General features: G+C 40.8%; 1 protein-coding gene across 1 annotated transcript; it reads left to right on the top strand.

Annotated features, from left to right (window-relative positions):
* Positions 1 to 5,146: 5,146 nt before the first annotated feature.
* Positions 5,147 to 15,952, top strand: LOC144741353 (solute carrier family 26 member 6-like). The gene is given in 22 exon segments (XM_078623925.1): positions 5,147 to 5,286; positions 5,997 to 6,136; positions 6,901 to 7,011; positions 7,659 to 7,831; positions 7,904 to 8,068; positions 9,126 to 9,278; positions 9,380 to 9,462; positions 10,828 to 10,975; positions 13,305 to 13,418; positions 13,493 to 13,570; positions 13,661 to 13,756; positions 13,851 to 13,922; positions 13,925 to 13,959; positions 14,024 to 14,093; positions 14,632 to 14,724; positions 14,882 to 14,993; positions 15,070 to 15,082; positions 15,084 to 15,168; positions 15,170 to 15,394; positions 15,485 to 15,539; positions 15,681 to 15,811; positions 15,926 to 15,952. Coding segments are annotated over 22 exon segments (2,319 nt in total).
* The last annotated feature ends 2,174 nt before the right edge of the window (positions 15,953 to 18,126 follow it).

Here is an 18,126-nt window from a genome sequence, read left to right as displayed (position 1 = left end):
TCTGCTCTGGGGATGTTGGCTATTGGTTCAGTTGTGGTTTGGAGACATAACAGGTTGACAGTAGAATAATTACAAGATGACTAATGATTCATCATTCTAATCTTCTCATGTGCTTCACTGTAACAGCAGCTCAATCAATTTTATGTAAATCTCAGACTCCCCAGCTGGGGAACAACCAGAATATTTAATCATTTAATCATTCATCATTTTCCGATTGTTTTCCTAGTATTTTTACTTGAATTCTGCATTCATTATGGCATTTTGTACTGTATTCTACTGTTCTGTACATGAATTTTTACTTGCCATTCTCTCTTCTCATTACTTTACATCTTTATTCAGTTATTTTTATTTTCCACCATGACACTGACAAGCATTCTTCTTCTTCTTCTCCTTTCGGCTTTGTCCCTTTTCAGGGGTTGCCACAGCGAATCATCGATTTCCATCTTTCCCTGTTCTCTGTATCCTCTACTCTGACTCCAACTACCTCCATGTCCTCCCTCACTGCATCTATAAACCTCCTCTTTGGTCTTCCTCTCTGTCTCCTACCTGGCAACTCCATCTCTAACATTCTCCTACCAATGTATCCACTGTCCCTCCTCTGCACATGTCCAAACCATCTCAATCTAGCCTCTCTAGCTTTTTCTCCTAACCTTCGTGTCTGTGTTGTCCCTCTGATGACCTCATTCCTAATCCTGTCCATCCTGGTCACTCCTAAAGAGAATCTCAGCATCTTCAACTCTGCCACCTCCAGCTCTGCCTCCTGTCTTCTGCCTATCGCTAGTGTCTCTAAACCATACATCATAGCTGGTCTAACCACAGTCCTATAAACCTTTCCCTTCACCTTAGCTGAAACTCTTCTATCACAAATCACTCCTGACACTTTTCTCCAGCTGTTCCACCCTGCCTGCACCCTATTCTTCACTTCTCTTCCACAGTCTCCACTACTCTGCACTGTTGATCCTAAGTACTTAAACTCCTGCACCTTCACCACCTCTGCTCCCTGTAACCTCACTTTTCCACTTGTCTCCCTTTCATTTATGCACATATACTCTGTCTTGCTACGACTGACCTTCATTCCTCTTCTCTCTAGAGCAAACCTCCACCTTTCTAGGTTCTCTTCCAACTGCTGCCTACTCTCACTACAGATCACAATGTCATCTGCAAACATCATAGTCCAAGGAGACTCCTGTCTGACCTCATCTGTCAACCTATCCATAACCAAAGCAAACAAGAAGGGGCTCAGGGCCGATCCTTGATGCAGTCCTACCTCTACCTTGAAGTCTTCTGTCCTTCCAATAGCACACCTCACCACTGTTCTACTACCTTCATACATGTCCTGCACCAAGCGAACATGCTTCTCTGACACTCCTGACTTCCTCATACAAAACCACAATTCCTCTCTTGGCACCCTGTCATATGCCTTCTCTAACTCTACAAAAACACAATGCAGCTCCTTCTTACCTTCTCTGTACTTCTCCATCAGCATCCTCAGTGCAAATATTGCATCTGTGGTGCACTTTCTAGGCATGAAACCATACTGCTGTTCACAAATCCCCACTTCCTGTCTCAACCTGGCTTCAACTACTCTTTCCCAAACCTTCATGGTATGGCTCATCAACTTTATCCCTCTGTAGTTACTACAACTCTGTACATCACCCTTCTTATAAATTGGTACCAGAACACTCTTCCTCCACTCATCAGACATCTTGTTACTGTCTAATATTTTGTTAAACAACCTAGTCTACCGACACTTCCCCTAAACACTTCCATACCTCCACTGGTATGTCATCTGGACCAACTGCCTTGCCACTCTTCATCCTTTTTAAAGCTTTCCCGACTTCATCCTTTCTAATCTGATCAACCTCCTTCCTAATCATTTCTGGCTCCTCATTCCTACGTTCCCTATCGTTTTCTTCATTTAACAATTCCTCAAAGTATTCTTTCCATCTCTACCATGACACTGACAAGCATCTATTTAAAAAATGGACAATCTATCTATCCGTCTGTACAAAGTTTACAACTGATCTCACACAAGACGATCATAGATCACAGACGTGAAAGTGACAATATTGATGATAGAATGAATTCACACAAGATAATTGGATTAATAGATAATATTTTATTACATATTTAATGTCATTCTCCTTTCTCCTTTTCTCCTTTTACGTATTTTAAGGTCTGAAAGGAAAAAAGCCGTCTTGTCCTCAAGGAAATCTGTAACTCTGAATACCTCACCACTTCATCCCAGCAGTTCAATCATTCATCTGGGTATTTACCTATTGATAAGAGTCAATGCAGGAGAAAGACGGGTGACAACAAACTGCATAGAACATTGTAGTGGCAAGTTTTCTTCCTTATTTGTTCTCAATCATTTCTTATTATCAAAAGACCAAGTCTCTGTTTTGTTTGTTCTCTGTTATCTTACAACACCTTCGATACGGAGTGATCAGCTTCAGTGTGTCTGAGTGATTAGTGGTTCATACATCTTTCAGATCTGCTCACAAAATGAGTTCCAGTGTAATGTGTGTATCAGCAACTGTGGTTAATAAGAATCTCCTTCTGTGAGTCAGTTGTTCCTTTAAAAAACAACAACAAAAAGAGAGCAGTACTCTTTGAGTCATAACACCACAAAAAATATGAGATGATGCAAAAATGAACCTAAAACCATTACCTGAAATGTCTTTAAAACATAATTCAGATGTAAGAATGGATGTCCTCATTCACGTCTTATGGGATAAGAACCAGTAAAACGCAGAGAGCAAACATCAAAAAGTAAGTTTTAAATCCCATGCATAGTGGACAACCTTGTGTAAATAGTTGTACATTTTCTCAAAGGCAGTTTGTTGTTCTTAAATTTTTACAGGCAAACCAGATCAGATCCAGAAGATCCTGACTTATCACACTTGCAGCTATTGTTCTGTCCTCCTTTTCCTGCTCTTTCATGGCCTCTCTCATCATTACTTTTTTGCAAATAGTTGACTATCAAGACAAATGCCATCAATAATAAAAGTCATTTTGACAAATGTCCCATCAAACATTAACCAGCTCTGCATGAACATTAAACTGATGAGGTGAAGTTGCCCTGTCAAGACGGTGATGGATCAGTGTTTTTGTAAGATCAACAGGTTTACAGGCAAATAGAACCTTTTATGTGACCACGTTTGAAGATATATTGGGCCATTTTTTAATAACACATATAACTGAATGATATTTGCAGGATCATGAATGAGTTTGCTCTGACAATGAGAATCAGCTTGGAGCTCTTTTCCCAACTGGCACCCAACACTGAAGGTCTTCTGGAGTAAAGTTCATGTGATGCTGACTAAAGCAGGAGAAGCATTGTCATAAAGCTTTAATGAACAAGATGAGGCTAAATGTCAATGAAACACCTTGACAACCATGTTTTCACTGAATCATACTAGTATCTGCTACCACGTTACCATGGATGTATTTGGGTTTCATTTAGAGAAAAAAGGGAAGGAATCAGGTGACAAAAACAATAACACATGGGAACAAGATCATTAAAATATGGCCCAGCTTTGAAGAAGGCATGGGAATTATAGAATTTCGCATCGGCCACAGGAAAAGAATTGATCCATCTCCATAAAGAGAAGGCTGTTACACGTAGGCATGGGTATGTTTGAATATACAACAAGCTAATGTCAGCAGAAACCTGAATATTGAATATACCTTCACGTGTCATAATAACACGATACACAATTCATCCTCTTTGCAGGGTCACGGGGAAGCTGGACCCAACCCAGCTTACCCTGATTGAAACTCATGAAGGCATGAGAACAGAGAGGTCTCAGAGAACCTTCTTTGTTTTGAGGTGATGTGCCACCCCAGCATTGCAGAAATGGTACTGTCTCATATTATTAATAGCAGTGTTGCTGCGTAGCTAATTACATTTAAATGCCTTACGTGGTTAATTACGAAGCAAATATAACTGTAATCTGTTCCAATATTGGAGGCAAATGTTACTTATGGAAATATGTTTAATGTTTAAAATATTAGTTACATCAAGTGACAATTAATTAGTAATTAGTTACAATTTTGGCAAAAGCCTATTATGTGTTTTAGCTTTGGGGTCAGTTTCATTCAACATTTGGAATCCTCCAAGTCATCAAATATAATTAGTTACATTAGTTACTTGATAAATTTCATCAAAATATTGACACGATTCCATTTAACTTGTAATTATAACCAAATTATATTTCCAAACACTGATCATTATGAACATTATTATTGTTTCTCAGGATTGCTTGCTAATTAATTGAATGTGACATGAGCTCTTCAAGGTCATGATTGCAGTTGGACAATTGCTCAGTTAGATTACAGAAAAGTTCCTTTTCTCTAATCCATCTGTAAATGAAACGTCTATTGCTGGTCTGTATATAAAACTGAATTGCACTGAATTAGCTCTGATGTGTTGACAGTTGTGAGAATATGATCTAAATCCCATGTTACTTCCTGATTTAATTTTCAGATTGGCAGATGCACTCCATCTATCAAAGCGTGTTCCCATTCCCACCAATAAAAACTGACACACTCTGCCAAATGTCCTTTCCTTTGACCTGTTTATGTCCCATGCACATTGTACTGACTTACTGTGCTTGGACTCACATGACTGATCACTTAATGTCCACATGCTATTTGTATCAGACATTAGGCAACGGCAGTAGTGTATTTAATCTTTCTGCTGACTCAGAAGAGGAAACCATAAAAATAATATCCACCTCCACAGCTCAGGATGTGTGTGTGTTTTGTTCAAAAGTAATGTCAATTTTTAACACAGAACTGAGACAGTATCATCAGGTGTGTGTCACGTGGATGTTTTCAATGTGTCACCTAGTGCCAAGTTTGGGCTTTTTTCTGTGTGAGTTAAGAGAGAGAAAACACACACTCACTCACACACATTACCTCAGGTGTGTACAGAGCACATCCACTCAGAGTGGGTGTTGATGTCGTATAAGAGCTGGAAAGGAAACAGTCACTCCCACAGTCCAACAAACAGCTGAAGGCTCAAGCAGAGCTTCACTCACACTGCACAGTGTGACTTTCTGTTGTACACGTGGAGCTGGATTTTCCACTGAAGCCGGACCTCAGGCTGAGAACAGACCTGTCCAATCAACCAGATGCTGACATGGAGGAGAAGGGACGTTCACCTGCAAAGTATTTTGTGCAGCGACCGGTTCTGGACGGGTTAAGTCTGGATGAGGTGGCAAACAGAGGAACGTGGTGCACCAAACCACCCCTGGGTGAACGTGTGAAAGAGTCCCTGAGGTAAAAATAAATGAGAGGAAGGCGTGATAAGACTAACGACATGAGATGAAGCATAAAAACGTGCTTCTGTATATCATATATTCTGAAGTTAAACTAGGGCTGCAGAAATGAATGGACTAACAATCCTTTGCTGAATAATTGCTCATTGACATTTTTTAAAACATTTCTCTGATTCAAGCGTCTTAAATGTGAATAATTACTTACTGTTTGCTCCTCTAACAATAGTTAACTGAATGTTTTTCTTGTACACAAAACATCTACGGATGTCATTTTGGGCTTCAGACACCCCAATTGACCATTATCACCATATTTTATAGACCAAAAAAAAGAATCGATTGGTCAAAATGAATCAATGAATAACACAATATAAAGATGCTGCAGTTGCTGAAAATGAAATAATTCAATAATTCAGAATTCAATAAATTGTGTCGGTGTTGCAGATGCTGTTGAATTCAGTCAACACATGTTACCCAGTATTTGTTTGTTTTTTTTTGTTGTTTTTTTTTTAGCCAAGGCCATCGGGCATGTGTTGCAACTCCCACGTTTCATTTAGGCACGTTTTGGAGCTGTTCTCCCTCCTCACATGTCGTATGCCTCCAAAATGCATTTGCACCTTGTTTCAACTTGAAATATATTATTGTAGTGACAAACTCACTGTTATTTAAGAAGAGGTTGTTTCATGCTGTATGTTTCTGGTTTGACTGTTGTAGGTGCTCGGTGCCGTGGGTCAAGCAGGTCGTGCTGAGCTGGGTGCCAGTTCTGGGTTGGCTACCAAAATACTCCATCAAGGAGAACGCCATCGGAGATGTGATCTCTGGCTGCAGTGTGGGCATCATGCATCTACCACAGGGTTTGTGTGTGTGTGTGTGTGTGTGTGTGTTTAGGTTTTTTTTGGAGATACAACCATTAAATTAAAAAAGGCTCATAATTAAAGGCTCATAATGTCTGTCAATATCACATAGGAGGACATGTGACTTCAAAAAAGTCCCAAGTGTGGCTACCTCACACTTGATAAAATAATAAAAGACTTTGAACTTCACTTAACACTGTTGAGTGCTGTAATTTCAGAAACATACCTCCCAACTCCAAAGTGTTACAAGATCAAAAAGCAGTTTTTACTGAACCAACCACCACCAAAGAAGTTGTGCAAGCAAAAAAGGATGTTTAGTGAGCATATTGACAGAATGCCCCTGCAGCAGCCTTCCATACAGTTCGTTTTTTTCTTTTACTGAATTTACCATATTCTAGCATGTTTGCTTGTTAATAAAAACTCCCACAAGAGGCCTTAGATTAGTTACAAACTGAAGGAAACTGTAGAAAAAAGGTACATTTACTCACGTTTGCTGAGATTAAAATGTTACGTTGGGTTAATGATTGAAAAGATCACGTTGGACCTTTCAGGCACTTGCTGGTTTAATCTCAGGCCTGGACGTAACATCTCTATAGATGTGATATAGTTGATTTTTTAATGTTTTTTATGTAAGTTTAAGGATATTTTAAGTGAATAACATGTATATGGAGTGTATGTGCGTGTAGAATTTATTTTTCTTTTACCACTTGTTCACAGAGCCGAGTCAATAGTCTGACATACTTGGTTTCCTGTTTCACAATCAGGCATGGCATACGCGCTCCTGGCGTCTTTGCGGCCGGTGTTCGGCCTGTACACCTCCCTCTACCCAGTGCTGGTCTACTTTATCTTTGGTACTTCCAGACACATCTCCATCGGTGGGTCCGACAGAAGAAGCTTGAGACATATTCCTATTTTTCTCATTTATTAATCTGTAAATTATTCTCCCAATTAATTGATTAGTTCTTTGTCCTAAAAAAGGTGAAAAAAGTCAGTCTGTGGTTCTTAAAACCCAACATGACAACTCCACACGTCTTGTTTTACATGTACGTTCAGTTAAGTTTTTTAGACGCTGAACCAGAAAGAAAGAAAAAAGAAAATTTGAGTGAGAATCTTTTTTCCACATTTTTCGGAAAAAAACACTGATATTTATTTCCCCTCCATCTCTACATGTACTTCACTCTTGGTTGTCATAGCCCTGTTATTATAAATAATTTTATATTCATTAGTTTTTAATGGTGTAGGCATTGGATTTATGTGTGACTGTCTTACGTAGGGGAGACTGTTTACATTCATATATATTTCTTGGAATCAGTATGTCATATTAAAATAAAATATGTACCAGATGAAAGAGCAAAATCTCATGTAGGCTCTAAAGGATAGGTTAGTTTTTTTTGTTTTTTTATTTTTGTTGTACTGCTTGTACATTGACAAAGTAGTCAGTATCTAAATTCAATAATTTAGCACTAAATTATTAATGGATTAATAGTCATCTCAATAATTGAAACATGTTTTGTGCTTTCAGGTACATTTGCTGTGGTCAGCATCATGATTGGGAGTGTGACAGAGCGTCTGGCCCCAGACAGTAACTTCATTGTTAATGGTACAAATGGGACAGGAAGTGTGAATGTGGACGAACGGGATGCTTACAGAGTGCAGATCGCATGTTCCCTCACAATCCTGACGGGAATCTTCCAGGTGTGTTAGTCTTTGAGTAGCCTCTCCTTGTGGTCATGTTCATTCCTGACAAGTCTCCCCTCCCCTCCGAAGATCCTGCTAGGTGTGGTGAGATTTGGTTTTGTGGTCACCTACCTGTCTGAGCCGCTGGTTCGAGGCTACACAACGGGGTCAGCGTGTCATGTGTGCGTCTCCCAGCTGAAGTACTTGTTTGGAGTCAGTCCCTCTCGGTTCAGTGGTCCTTTGTCCCTGATTTATGTGAGTACATGTCACAGCTGAACACATGGTCTCAAAGGTTTAGTGTGCTTCATGACATTGAATTTTCATTTGATCACCTTTAGCCTTACATGAATGTCATACCACAGTCATGACATATCTAAGTGATAAAAGTGAAATCAAGCTAGATTTCAAGTTAGCAGATGTCCAAGTTCAATCATGCATCAGCAGAAAAAAAAACATGGACAAACAGAATTACAAATAACTAATTATTAACCATCAAATTAGTATTTACCTAAGACTTTGACATCGATTGCAATGGTTCAGCTTGTTTCCTTGTAGATAAGGAGGAACATTTAATGACAAACGCTTGGCACAGATAGCTTGTCAAACGTCTGTTACAAGGTTTATCAATCACAAACCAGCATAAACTAATAAACACTCCCACAGCCGTCTGAGAAAATATTTATTTATGTATCATGTAACCTTATAGCACCAGCTCCCAACCATTTAAAAAGGTATTTACTTGTAACACGGAGAATGAGAATGGTGTCTTTGTGATTTCCCCTCACCAATCCAATCACCTGTTCATAACAGGGAAGGAAACCTGATGAGGCCTCACGCATTGTAATACAATTGCTATTTGTGGAGGCTGTCACTGACCTGCTATTTTATTTCTTTTTGTTATTCGTTTTCTTTTTTTATTTCAATAGTTAAACAAAAAACAAACTTCCATCCAGCCAGACACGCTAACCACTGGCCCACAGAGACAGCGCACTGCTGCAACTGTGGAGTTCTAGACACAGATGCTAAAAATGCCCCTATCTCATGATGAGTAAGACTCCTTCAACAGATTCCTGGATCCAGATGGTTCCAGAACCCTGCCAACATTTAATCATCTGGTCCTGGTCCCATTAGCAGCATTTCCTGAATATTTCATTAAAATGTGTTCATTATTTTGCTTACAGACAAACAAACAGACAGATAAACACCAGCAAAAGCAGAACCTCCTTGGCGGAGGGAACTATGACATCTCAAACTAGCTTTCATGAGGAGGTCAGTTTACTTTGCTGTGTGTAATAATCTCTGCTGTCCACAGACTCTGGTAGACATATGCCGGCTCCTGCCACAAACCCAGGTGCCAGAGCTGGTGGTCAGCCTGGTGGCGCTCACTGTTCTCATTGTGGTGAAGGAGATCAACGCCTGCTACAGACAGAAGCTGCCCATGCCCATTCCCATAGAACTCATAGTGGTGAGGCCTTTGATCGGCCAGCAGGGCACTTCTTAATCACAGCTCTTGACCGGGCATCACTTAAAAAAAACAGATCAAACTATGTTTTTTTTTCTCACCAGGTCATAGTCGCAACAGTCATCACTCACTTCTGCAGACTTCCTGATCGATACAACATCGACGTGGTGGGAGAGATTCCCAGCGGGTATGTTTGCGACTTTACAAAGCTGGACTTTAGTTTTTCATATTTAAGTATCCCAATCCATTCAAAATGTAGATATTTTCCTAAATTGACTGAATTAGTTGCTGAACCAAGTTACCTATACAGTTAATTAGCCTAGATGTAAGAGATACATCCAAATATTTGTGTTTGTAAAAAAATATGAATAGTGGCAATTTCTTGGGGAGGGGGGAGCAAACAGAGAGATAGACAGGGTGAGAGGTGGTACAGATAAGAGTAAGGATTTGCGCACTCCTTGCCAAGAAACTAGGTCGGGTTAAAGACACACGGGCAGACAAACGTGTAAACACACCAGCACGTGTTTTAACATTCAACATTACCATTCTTGTCCAATAGATAAATAACATATTATTACATTTTCAAAGCCGAGAGTCCCATACTGTCAGACATTTAAGAGAATATTGTGCTGTATGACTATATATAAATGCCAAAACCTACCTACAGAAAGAGTAGACTCTCTTCTTTCATCAAGAAAAAAAGAGTTTGTTTCTACCTTTTTCCGTTCGTTAATAATCTGTACTAGAACATTGGCTGGTTTCACCAAAAACTCTTGTTTCTCCCCAAAAAAGTGACAGTGAACTGTTTGTGGAAAGAAACATTTCAAGTACAACAGTGATTTTGATATTTCTTTTTTTTTTTTTGCTTTATTGAAAGACATCTGAACATTGTTTGAACAGTGTTTCCTTCCATCTATTTCATCTGCTCCATGGTCAACCTCAATGCACAATCTGTAAATTATAGAAATATATGAAAATGATGAAAATGCATTTTTTATTGCTGCAGTGTGATCATTGTGGAGAAAAATACATTTTTATCTTCTATCTGTAAATAGAAAAGGCCTTCAGTACTGGTTCCAGTAAATGAACCATATGTTACAGAAGTGAACTAGTTGGACTAAATGGCGTTCATGTGACACGGACATGGAGGAGGAGAACTTTGATCGCTTCTGTCAGCAGTAAAAGATAGCTAGCTAGCTAGCTCTTACCTTCATGTCTCTCTGGTCTTTCTGGAGTGTCTGTGGACTAGTCTCTGACCTGTCCATTGATTCATCATAATTCATCATAACTAACCACGCTGACTCTCACCGCTTGGCTCGGGTCAATTGTCTGTGTCTTAAAGATAACACTCAACTGTGATGAAGGCATCGGAGATGTCTTTTCTCACTATCGAGACACTCTTCCTCTCCTAAGTATCACGACACATTCTGTTCAATGGCAGTGAATGAGTTAAAACAAGACGGTACTTAAGGATGTGTCATGACAGCTGCAGGGCTTTCAGCATTTACGTTCAGCTGATGCCTAATTTTTTTTGTTCTTTCTCTCACTCCAGGCTGAAGGCCCCTCGTGCTCCAGATGGGAATCTGTTTTCTCAGGTGGTAGGCGATGCGTTCGCTGTGGCCATTGTGGGCTACGCAATCAATATCTCTCTGGGCAAAACATTTGCCCTAAAACATGGCTACAAGGTGCACAGCAACCAGGTGAGGTCTCAGTCACACATCCTGTTTCTTGTTGCAATTCTATCAAAAATCAATTCAAGCTTCAACTTGAATGAAACTTCAACGCCCACGTGGGCAGCGACAGTATTACCTGGTGGGGAGTGATTGGGCGGAAAGGCCTCCCTGATATGAACCAGAGTGGTATTTTGTTGTTGGACTTCTGTGCTAGTTAGGGTTAGTCCTTAACAAACACCATGTTCGAGCATAAGGGCGTTCACAAGTACGAGCGGTGAAGAAGGGGTCCTATGAAGCCTGGTTGGCTCGTGGGACTCCTGAGGTAGCTGACGGGTACCAGCAGGCCAAGCGCGCCACAGCTCAGGCGGTTGTAGAGGCAAAAACTCTGGTCTGGGAGAGGTTCGGGGAGGCCATGGAGGAGGACTACCGGTTGGCCTCGAAGAAATTCTGGCGTCAAAAGGGGAAAGCTCCACCACTACTGTGTGCAGTGGAGGTGGGGAGCTACTGACCGTGACGGGGGATATCGTTGGGTGGTGGAAAGAGTTCTTTGAGGATCTCCTCAGTCCTACTTTCCATGCCTTCCATAAAGGAAGGAGGGTACTGGAGAGGAGAATTTGACCGATAGTCGAACCTTGGATCCAGGAGGAATAATGCAGTTTTCGTCCTGGCTGGAACACTGGACTAACACTACCACTGATGCTCTTCTAGTCTGAGCACACGTCAAACCTGCAGTCTCATTATTTGAATGTGTAAACTTGTTTAAATCGGTATGTTCAAGTAGTGTAGAGGATCGTTTCAAGGACTGATCACAAATGGAGTCTAACGGACCAGTCAAATTGCACTGATTAGGATCTGATCTGTTCCAGACCAACGCGACTTCAAAATGATCATGTGAATTACGAACATGATCGTTACAGTTAGGGTTAGGGCCAGCACTAATGATTTTGGGTGGCTAGAAATACTGAACCTACTTTATTTGTTTCATATCTGCTAAATAACCCCAGGTCAAACGTGTTTTTAATTAAAATCATGCTCAGTCAAACGTATTTTGATAGTTTTATTAACCAACATATCCCACCCATTTCTCTTTCATAAATTAATTTGTGAAAAGGCTTTGTGAATGAACAAAAGATCCTCTCATTCTTGACGCAACTGGAAACCAATGTAATTCTTTCTCAATTACATTACTAACAAAACTAACGTAATTAATTGAAAATGCTTTTTAATTGTGTGGGATCGTAATTCTTAGGAGACAGGGTTGCTCTGAAGCAACAGAGATGTTTGTGTGGAACAAAGGAAGAAGTTTCATTCAGTTCTTTACCTAAATGACGTGAACCCCCTGTGACCACAGCACAGGACCGAACACCACTGCACATACTGACAATGCTACTCTTTCAGCACCGTGTGCAATCGTAGTTTTCAGTGTAATGATAGAATAGAATATACTTTATTGTCGTAAACAAAATTGCAATGTTAACATGTGGAACTTTGACTGACTGCCAAATCTGTAATCTGGATCCAATCCCCAACTTGGCAGGTTAATACATCTACATCTACATTCTACATCAACCTAAGTCATTGCAAGTGAATTGGAATCAAATGTAAATAGAAATAGCAATTTGTAAGATTTCGTAAATAATGAGAGTTAGGGATTTTACCAATTTACCAAAGTTTTTTTTTCTAAGTAATCATATACTAAAAAAGAATCATCTTGAGGCAGTCAGACAGTCATACAGATATATATACTCCATATGCTGTCAACATTTCAGGACGATACATTCATAACTTTTTGAGTTATTTTGCTAACAGACAGACAGACAGAGAGACAAACAAACCTTCTTTTTCTTTTCTTTCCTTTACCACTGCTCATCTATGTCCATTCCGTAACCACCTGCTTATATTGTATTTTAGGTTTTGTGGTTTACTTACATTTTATATTGTTACATGTATATTACTTTACTTTACCGTGATTATTCTGTTGTTGCATTGTTGGAGCAGCTCTGCCACTATCTGTAACATGTTTGTGTAATAAAATGAGATGATCGGTGCCAGAATGCAAAGTTTGCAGCGTTCAACAAACTGTATGTAAAAGAATTTCTTATTGAACATAAGGCCCACGTACACTAAATGTCCTCTTTTTTACTTTGTTTGTTCGTGTTTTCTCGCTCCTGCAGACATGTGACTGATTCCAGGAGGAAGATGCTAAACCATTCCCGTTAAGCTTTATTCAGTGGAGTGTGCCCTCACACATCTCAGCAAAATGTCAACGTGCAAACCTGCAGAATTCGCATGTGCCTGTGCTGAAAGCTTTGTTTACATTTACCTCAAACCTGAAATGCACCATCTGTTTACACAGGAGCTGGTCGCTCTTGGTCTCAGCAACACTGTCGGCGGCTTCTTCCAGTGTTATTCCGTGACGTCATCCTTGTCCCGAAGCCTCGTGCAGGAGAGCACGGGGGGCAAGACACAAGTAAACACAGACACAGAAACATCGGTCTCTACAGTAGACGCTCCTCTTTAGTTTAATATATTTGTTGTCATCAGGTTGCTGGCGTGATTTCCTCCATCATTGTGCTGATTACAGTTTTAAAAATAGGTTCTCTGTTTGAAGATCTCCCCAAGGTAACTCTGCTTTCAACACTGACTCACTCATCACCTTCCTGGCAGAAGACTGCATCCTAAACAAATATATCTGTGTATGTTGTCCATCAGGCTGTCCTATCCACAATTGTGTTTGTGAACCTAAAGGGAATGTTTAAGCAGTTTGTAGACATACAAACACTGTGGAAAACCAACAAGGTTGATCTGGTGAGTTTAAATCCTCGGTTTCATGGAGTTGAATCCAGTGTGGACCCTTTTCCAGCGGGGTTTGACTGACTATCAGTGTTTTGCTGCCCTCTAGCTTGTGTGGCTGGTGACGTTCTTCAGCACTGTCCTGCTTAACTTGGACTTGGGTTTGGCCGTCTCGGTCGGCTTTTTTCCATGCTCACCGTCATCTGCAGAACGCAACTGTAAGCATCCATTGTATTGAATAAACATGAAACCTTTACAATGATGCAAAATTTTGTCTCCCAGGCCTCGCTATTCTATCCTGGGACAAGTGCCGGGCACTGATTTGTATCTGGATGTGGAAATCTACAAGGAGGTAACAACATTTCGTGGAAGTTGCTTCATAGAAGGAAAGAGAGAGTCAATTCACCCAAATGTCAAACTGTAGCTTTGGATTTATTATTTGTGAGACCACTTTGAGAGGGGAGATTATGTTTAAAACAGCCCCTTCTGTTGGATCATCTTCAATTTTTTAACTTTCAATAGCACAGATGAACTAGTCACTTGTCTCTTGAAATATGTTTTAGCAGGAATGGGCACAGGTTGTGCAGATATGGAGACTTCCCTCATGCACCATCAGCAGCTTGAAATTTGTGGCTTTGCATCCGTAGGATGTATTTAGACACTGAAGAACCATAATATTCTGTATGTCTACGTCCAATATGTGATGGTAGATGCTATGACCGAGGTCAGGCAAAAACAAGCCTCTGTTTTTGTCAGATTTAGTAAATGTAGAACTAAATGCTTTGAAAAATATGAAAAACACAAAGCCGTCTTGGGTGAAGTGACTCTTAAAACTCGCACACGAGCAAGGCAGGCATGAAACAATACTACGTCTCCGTCCGTCCCTGCAGGCCAAAGAAATTCCAGGAATTAAAATCTTCCGCTCATCCTCGACAATCTACTACACAAATGCTGAAATGTACTTGGAGGCCCTGCAAGAAAAGGTGTGTGTCTGTGTGTGTGTGTGTGTGTGTGTGTGTGTGTGTGTGTGTGTGTGTGTGTAGCTGAAATCTTCACCGGCTGTGTACAGTATCCTTTAGTGCTTTCATTGTCTCTTGCGTCCGTCTCTTTCGCTTTAACATGAATACGAATTTGGTACAGAGTGGAATTCAAATCGGGAAGCTGCTGACAGCGAAGAAGAAACGGGAGGCGAAGCTGAAACACAAACAGAAAAAGAAAGCGAAGAAGGAGGCAAAGAAACAAGTACAACAGAGTCATTGACTCATTTAAAGATACCCAATGTTATTTTAGATTATTGATTTTGAACTAAAAAGATCTCCTTTTGTCAGGAAAAAGCCATCTGCAGCCTGTCCAGTGGTACAAAGGAGATAAATGAGGATGAAGCCCAGAAACAGGGGAATCGTGTTGTGTTGAGCCTGAAAGAAACTTTCTATGAAGGACCCTAGTAACAGCCACTTAAACTGGGCATACCAACATGACACACACACAATGTCAGACTCCGACTCAGACACGGGAATCCATGACAACATCTCCAAGGTATCACAACAACAAGGAAAGAAGGAAGCATCCTGCAACGTTGGCACACACAGCATTATCTTGGACATCTCCACAACCAGCTTTGTGGACACTGTTGCTGTGAATACCTTGAAAAATGTAGGACATTTGATTCGCACGCACACCCCATGTTTTTTTTTAGACACAATGACAGACACATGTAAAAATTATATCTGTATTTTCTGCCAGACATTCAGGGACTTTGGAGAAATAAATGTGGAGATCTATCTCACAGGCTGCCAAGGTCAGTGCAACAGCCAGACAAAGCAGTCGTACTCTTAATGCAGTCTCAAGGCTGAAGGTTTAGATATCAAATGCATCAAGGTTTCAGCACACTCTTCTCAGCATGAACATCATTTTCTGTCTCTCTGTGTTTGAATATCAGCATGCGTCATGGAACAGCTGGAATCCGCAGGCTTCTTCTCAGAGTCCATCTCCAAGAGCAGGCTGTTCGTCACGGTTCACGATGCTGTGCTCCATATTCTCAACAAACTGGGGCAGACAGACTTCATCCTTGTGAGTTCACCACCATGCAAACACCTCTGAGCATGGGAGGCGTGCTGCTTTGTCCATCATCTGTAACTACGCTGATATAAACACTGACGTACTCAACCCTGCATCCTCTTTCAGGATGTGACCTGCAACACCCAGATGTAACCAGCAGGAGTCACACTGTTTCAACTCCCCATCTGCCTCCTCCTCCTGATGGCATTCCTTTGCCCATGATTGGTCGTCACTGCCTCCTCCCTCTTTCGCTGGGGAGAATGCACTACCTTAACATGGTGGCTGGTTGCCATGGATACACAGGGAGCTGTTGCCCTGACAACAGGCTTTTTATGATATCGTCTAATGAGATAGCCAGCATTACGTCACTGCAGGTCTCTCACTGTGTGGTGTCTGAGAGAAGGAGTGGGGCGGGGGATGAGTGGGAGAATGCAATGTAATGGACTAATAGGAGTCTGTATTTATAGCTTGTATGAGAAAGTGAAAGGTTACTGAAAGGGGGGAACAGAGAGGAGGAAAAGGAGGAAAGGATGTCCAGCAATCCATTCCCTGTTCACTGCAAAAAAAGGAGAGCAGAGCGTCTTCCACAATCAGTAAATGTAAATATTTGTCATGATATGGCCAGGCCACACCCTCCGGGAGACGTTTTTCATGCGCAACCGCCTTTGCTCCGGAAGCTAGAAAATGAGCTGGATTGCAGATGAAGTTTCATGGGTTTTAAAACCCTCTCAAATTCTGCTGTGTGTATGTATAGTCAGTAGACACACGTCTGAGACCACTGACATCTTGAGCAAATATTTCTGGGATGGAGCCCCAAGGAATCATGCCTTTGGAATCATGCCTTTTCATGTATGATTTGAAAGATGACTATATTTGAAAACACATTGCAATATCTGTGTAAAGAATTGACTTGGGAGTGTCACCCATTTTTTTCTTTCTTCTTATTAATTTAAAAACTAATGATAATATCTTGGTTCCCAAACAGATAAAATGCTTATTTTACCTTCAAACCTAGTGGGTGCTACATATTACCTTCATGTTTGCCTGCCCACCGCTTTTGTATCAACAGTAAATAAGGGTAACTTCCTTAGCCAAAGCATGAAACTCAATTCATGTGCCATCATTCATCTATAGCCACAAAGTGACAATGTCCACGCCAATGAGACAGACACTTGGAGCAAAAAACAGACACATTAATACTTGTGTATAGTGTGTAGTTTGAGAAACCAACTCTGGAAGAATGGAGGTATTCGTGTCTGGGTTAGCGGTGTGGATGTTGTCTGGAGGAAGATATGACCTCTGCTGCCATCTCAAAGTGAAACAACTCAGACCCCTAAATACGCCTCTGGACCTTATACTTCTGAAAACAGTGATGCATAACGGTGGCATCATTAATGAAAATGCTATGTAAATGCTACAACTATTTGAAGGAACAAAGTAATGACGAGGGACTTCCTTGCTAGCACGGAAAGGAAGGCTTAAATCCTTCTGTCAATGTCGTACAAATCACTAACCTATCACTCAACACTGTTTTCAACTTTGGAAAACATGTATATTCAAATGTGATTTAACTAAAATTGCCATATATATACACATACACAGAACGAATGAAGACTGATGTGAATTAAAAAAAAAGACTGTAAAGAAACCATTGCGTCCATCTTTTTCAGGTCATTTATTGCTTCTTTCTTGGCATGGCGTCATGTCTCCCTCCCTTTAAACGACCCCCTCCCCTGCTTTCTGGCACAAGTTATATCATTCTCCTTCAGTAGAAATACGAAGCATCATCCCCTCCAGATATTTTTAACACTGATTCACAGACCCACAATACACTGGATACTTAAGTTAATTCATAATACACAGTTTGAAGTGGTTCCTTTTTTTTTTTTAGTACATGGATGTTCATTTGTACAGTTAATGGAGATAATACAGTTGGCAGAAAAGAAAAGTAAGAGGCAATGTAAAACGAATGATGACAACTGCCAAGCCCCAAAACACCTGCCCTCTTGCAGACACACATGCGCATACCGATACACAGATGTCCAGACATACACACACGTGGACGCAGTGAATCAGCAGCAAACGTCAGGTTTCGGTGGAATCTTTTCAGTTTACGCTCACCAAATGGGCATGTGGACAGACAAAGGCGAGGAAAAAAGAGTGCAGCTACACCAGACACATCACACTCACAGAGACGGGAAAACATAGAAGCGGGGAGCAGAAAGCCAGGGGAGAGTCAGCGAGGTAGAGCGGATGGAATATTAGCTTCTAAGGACAGGGTGGCCATGTTTCTCAGTTCTTTCCCATCTAATCTTTGGTCCGTATGT

Source organism: Lampetra planeri, unplaced genomic scaffold (genome assembly GCF_965212315.1).
Source record: "Lampetra planeri unplaced genomic scaffold, kcLamPlan1.2.h2 scaffold_515, whole genome shotgun sequence".
Taxonomy (NCBI): Eukaryota; Metazoa; Chordata; class Hyperoartia; order Petromyzontiformes; family Petromyzontidae; genus Lampetra; species Lampetra planeri.
Note: the sequence above shows the minus strand (reverse complement) of the source record. Positions and strands in the feature narration are given on the sequence as shown.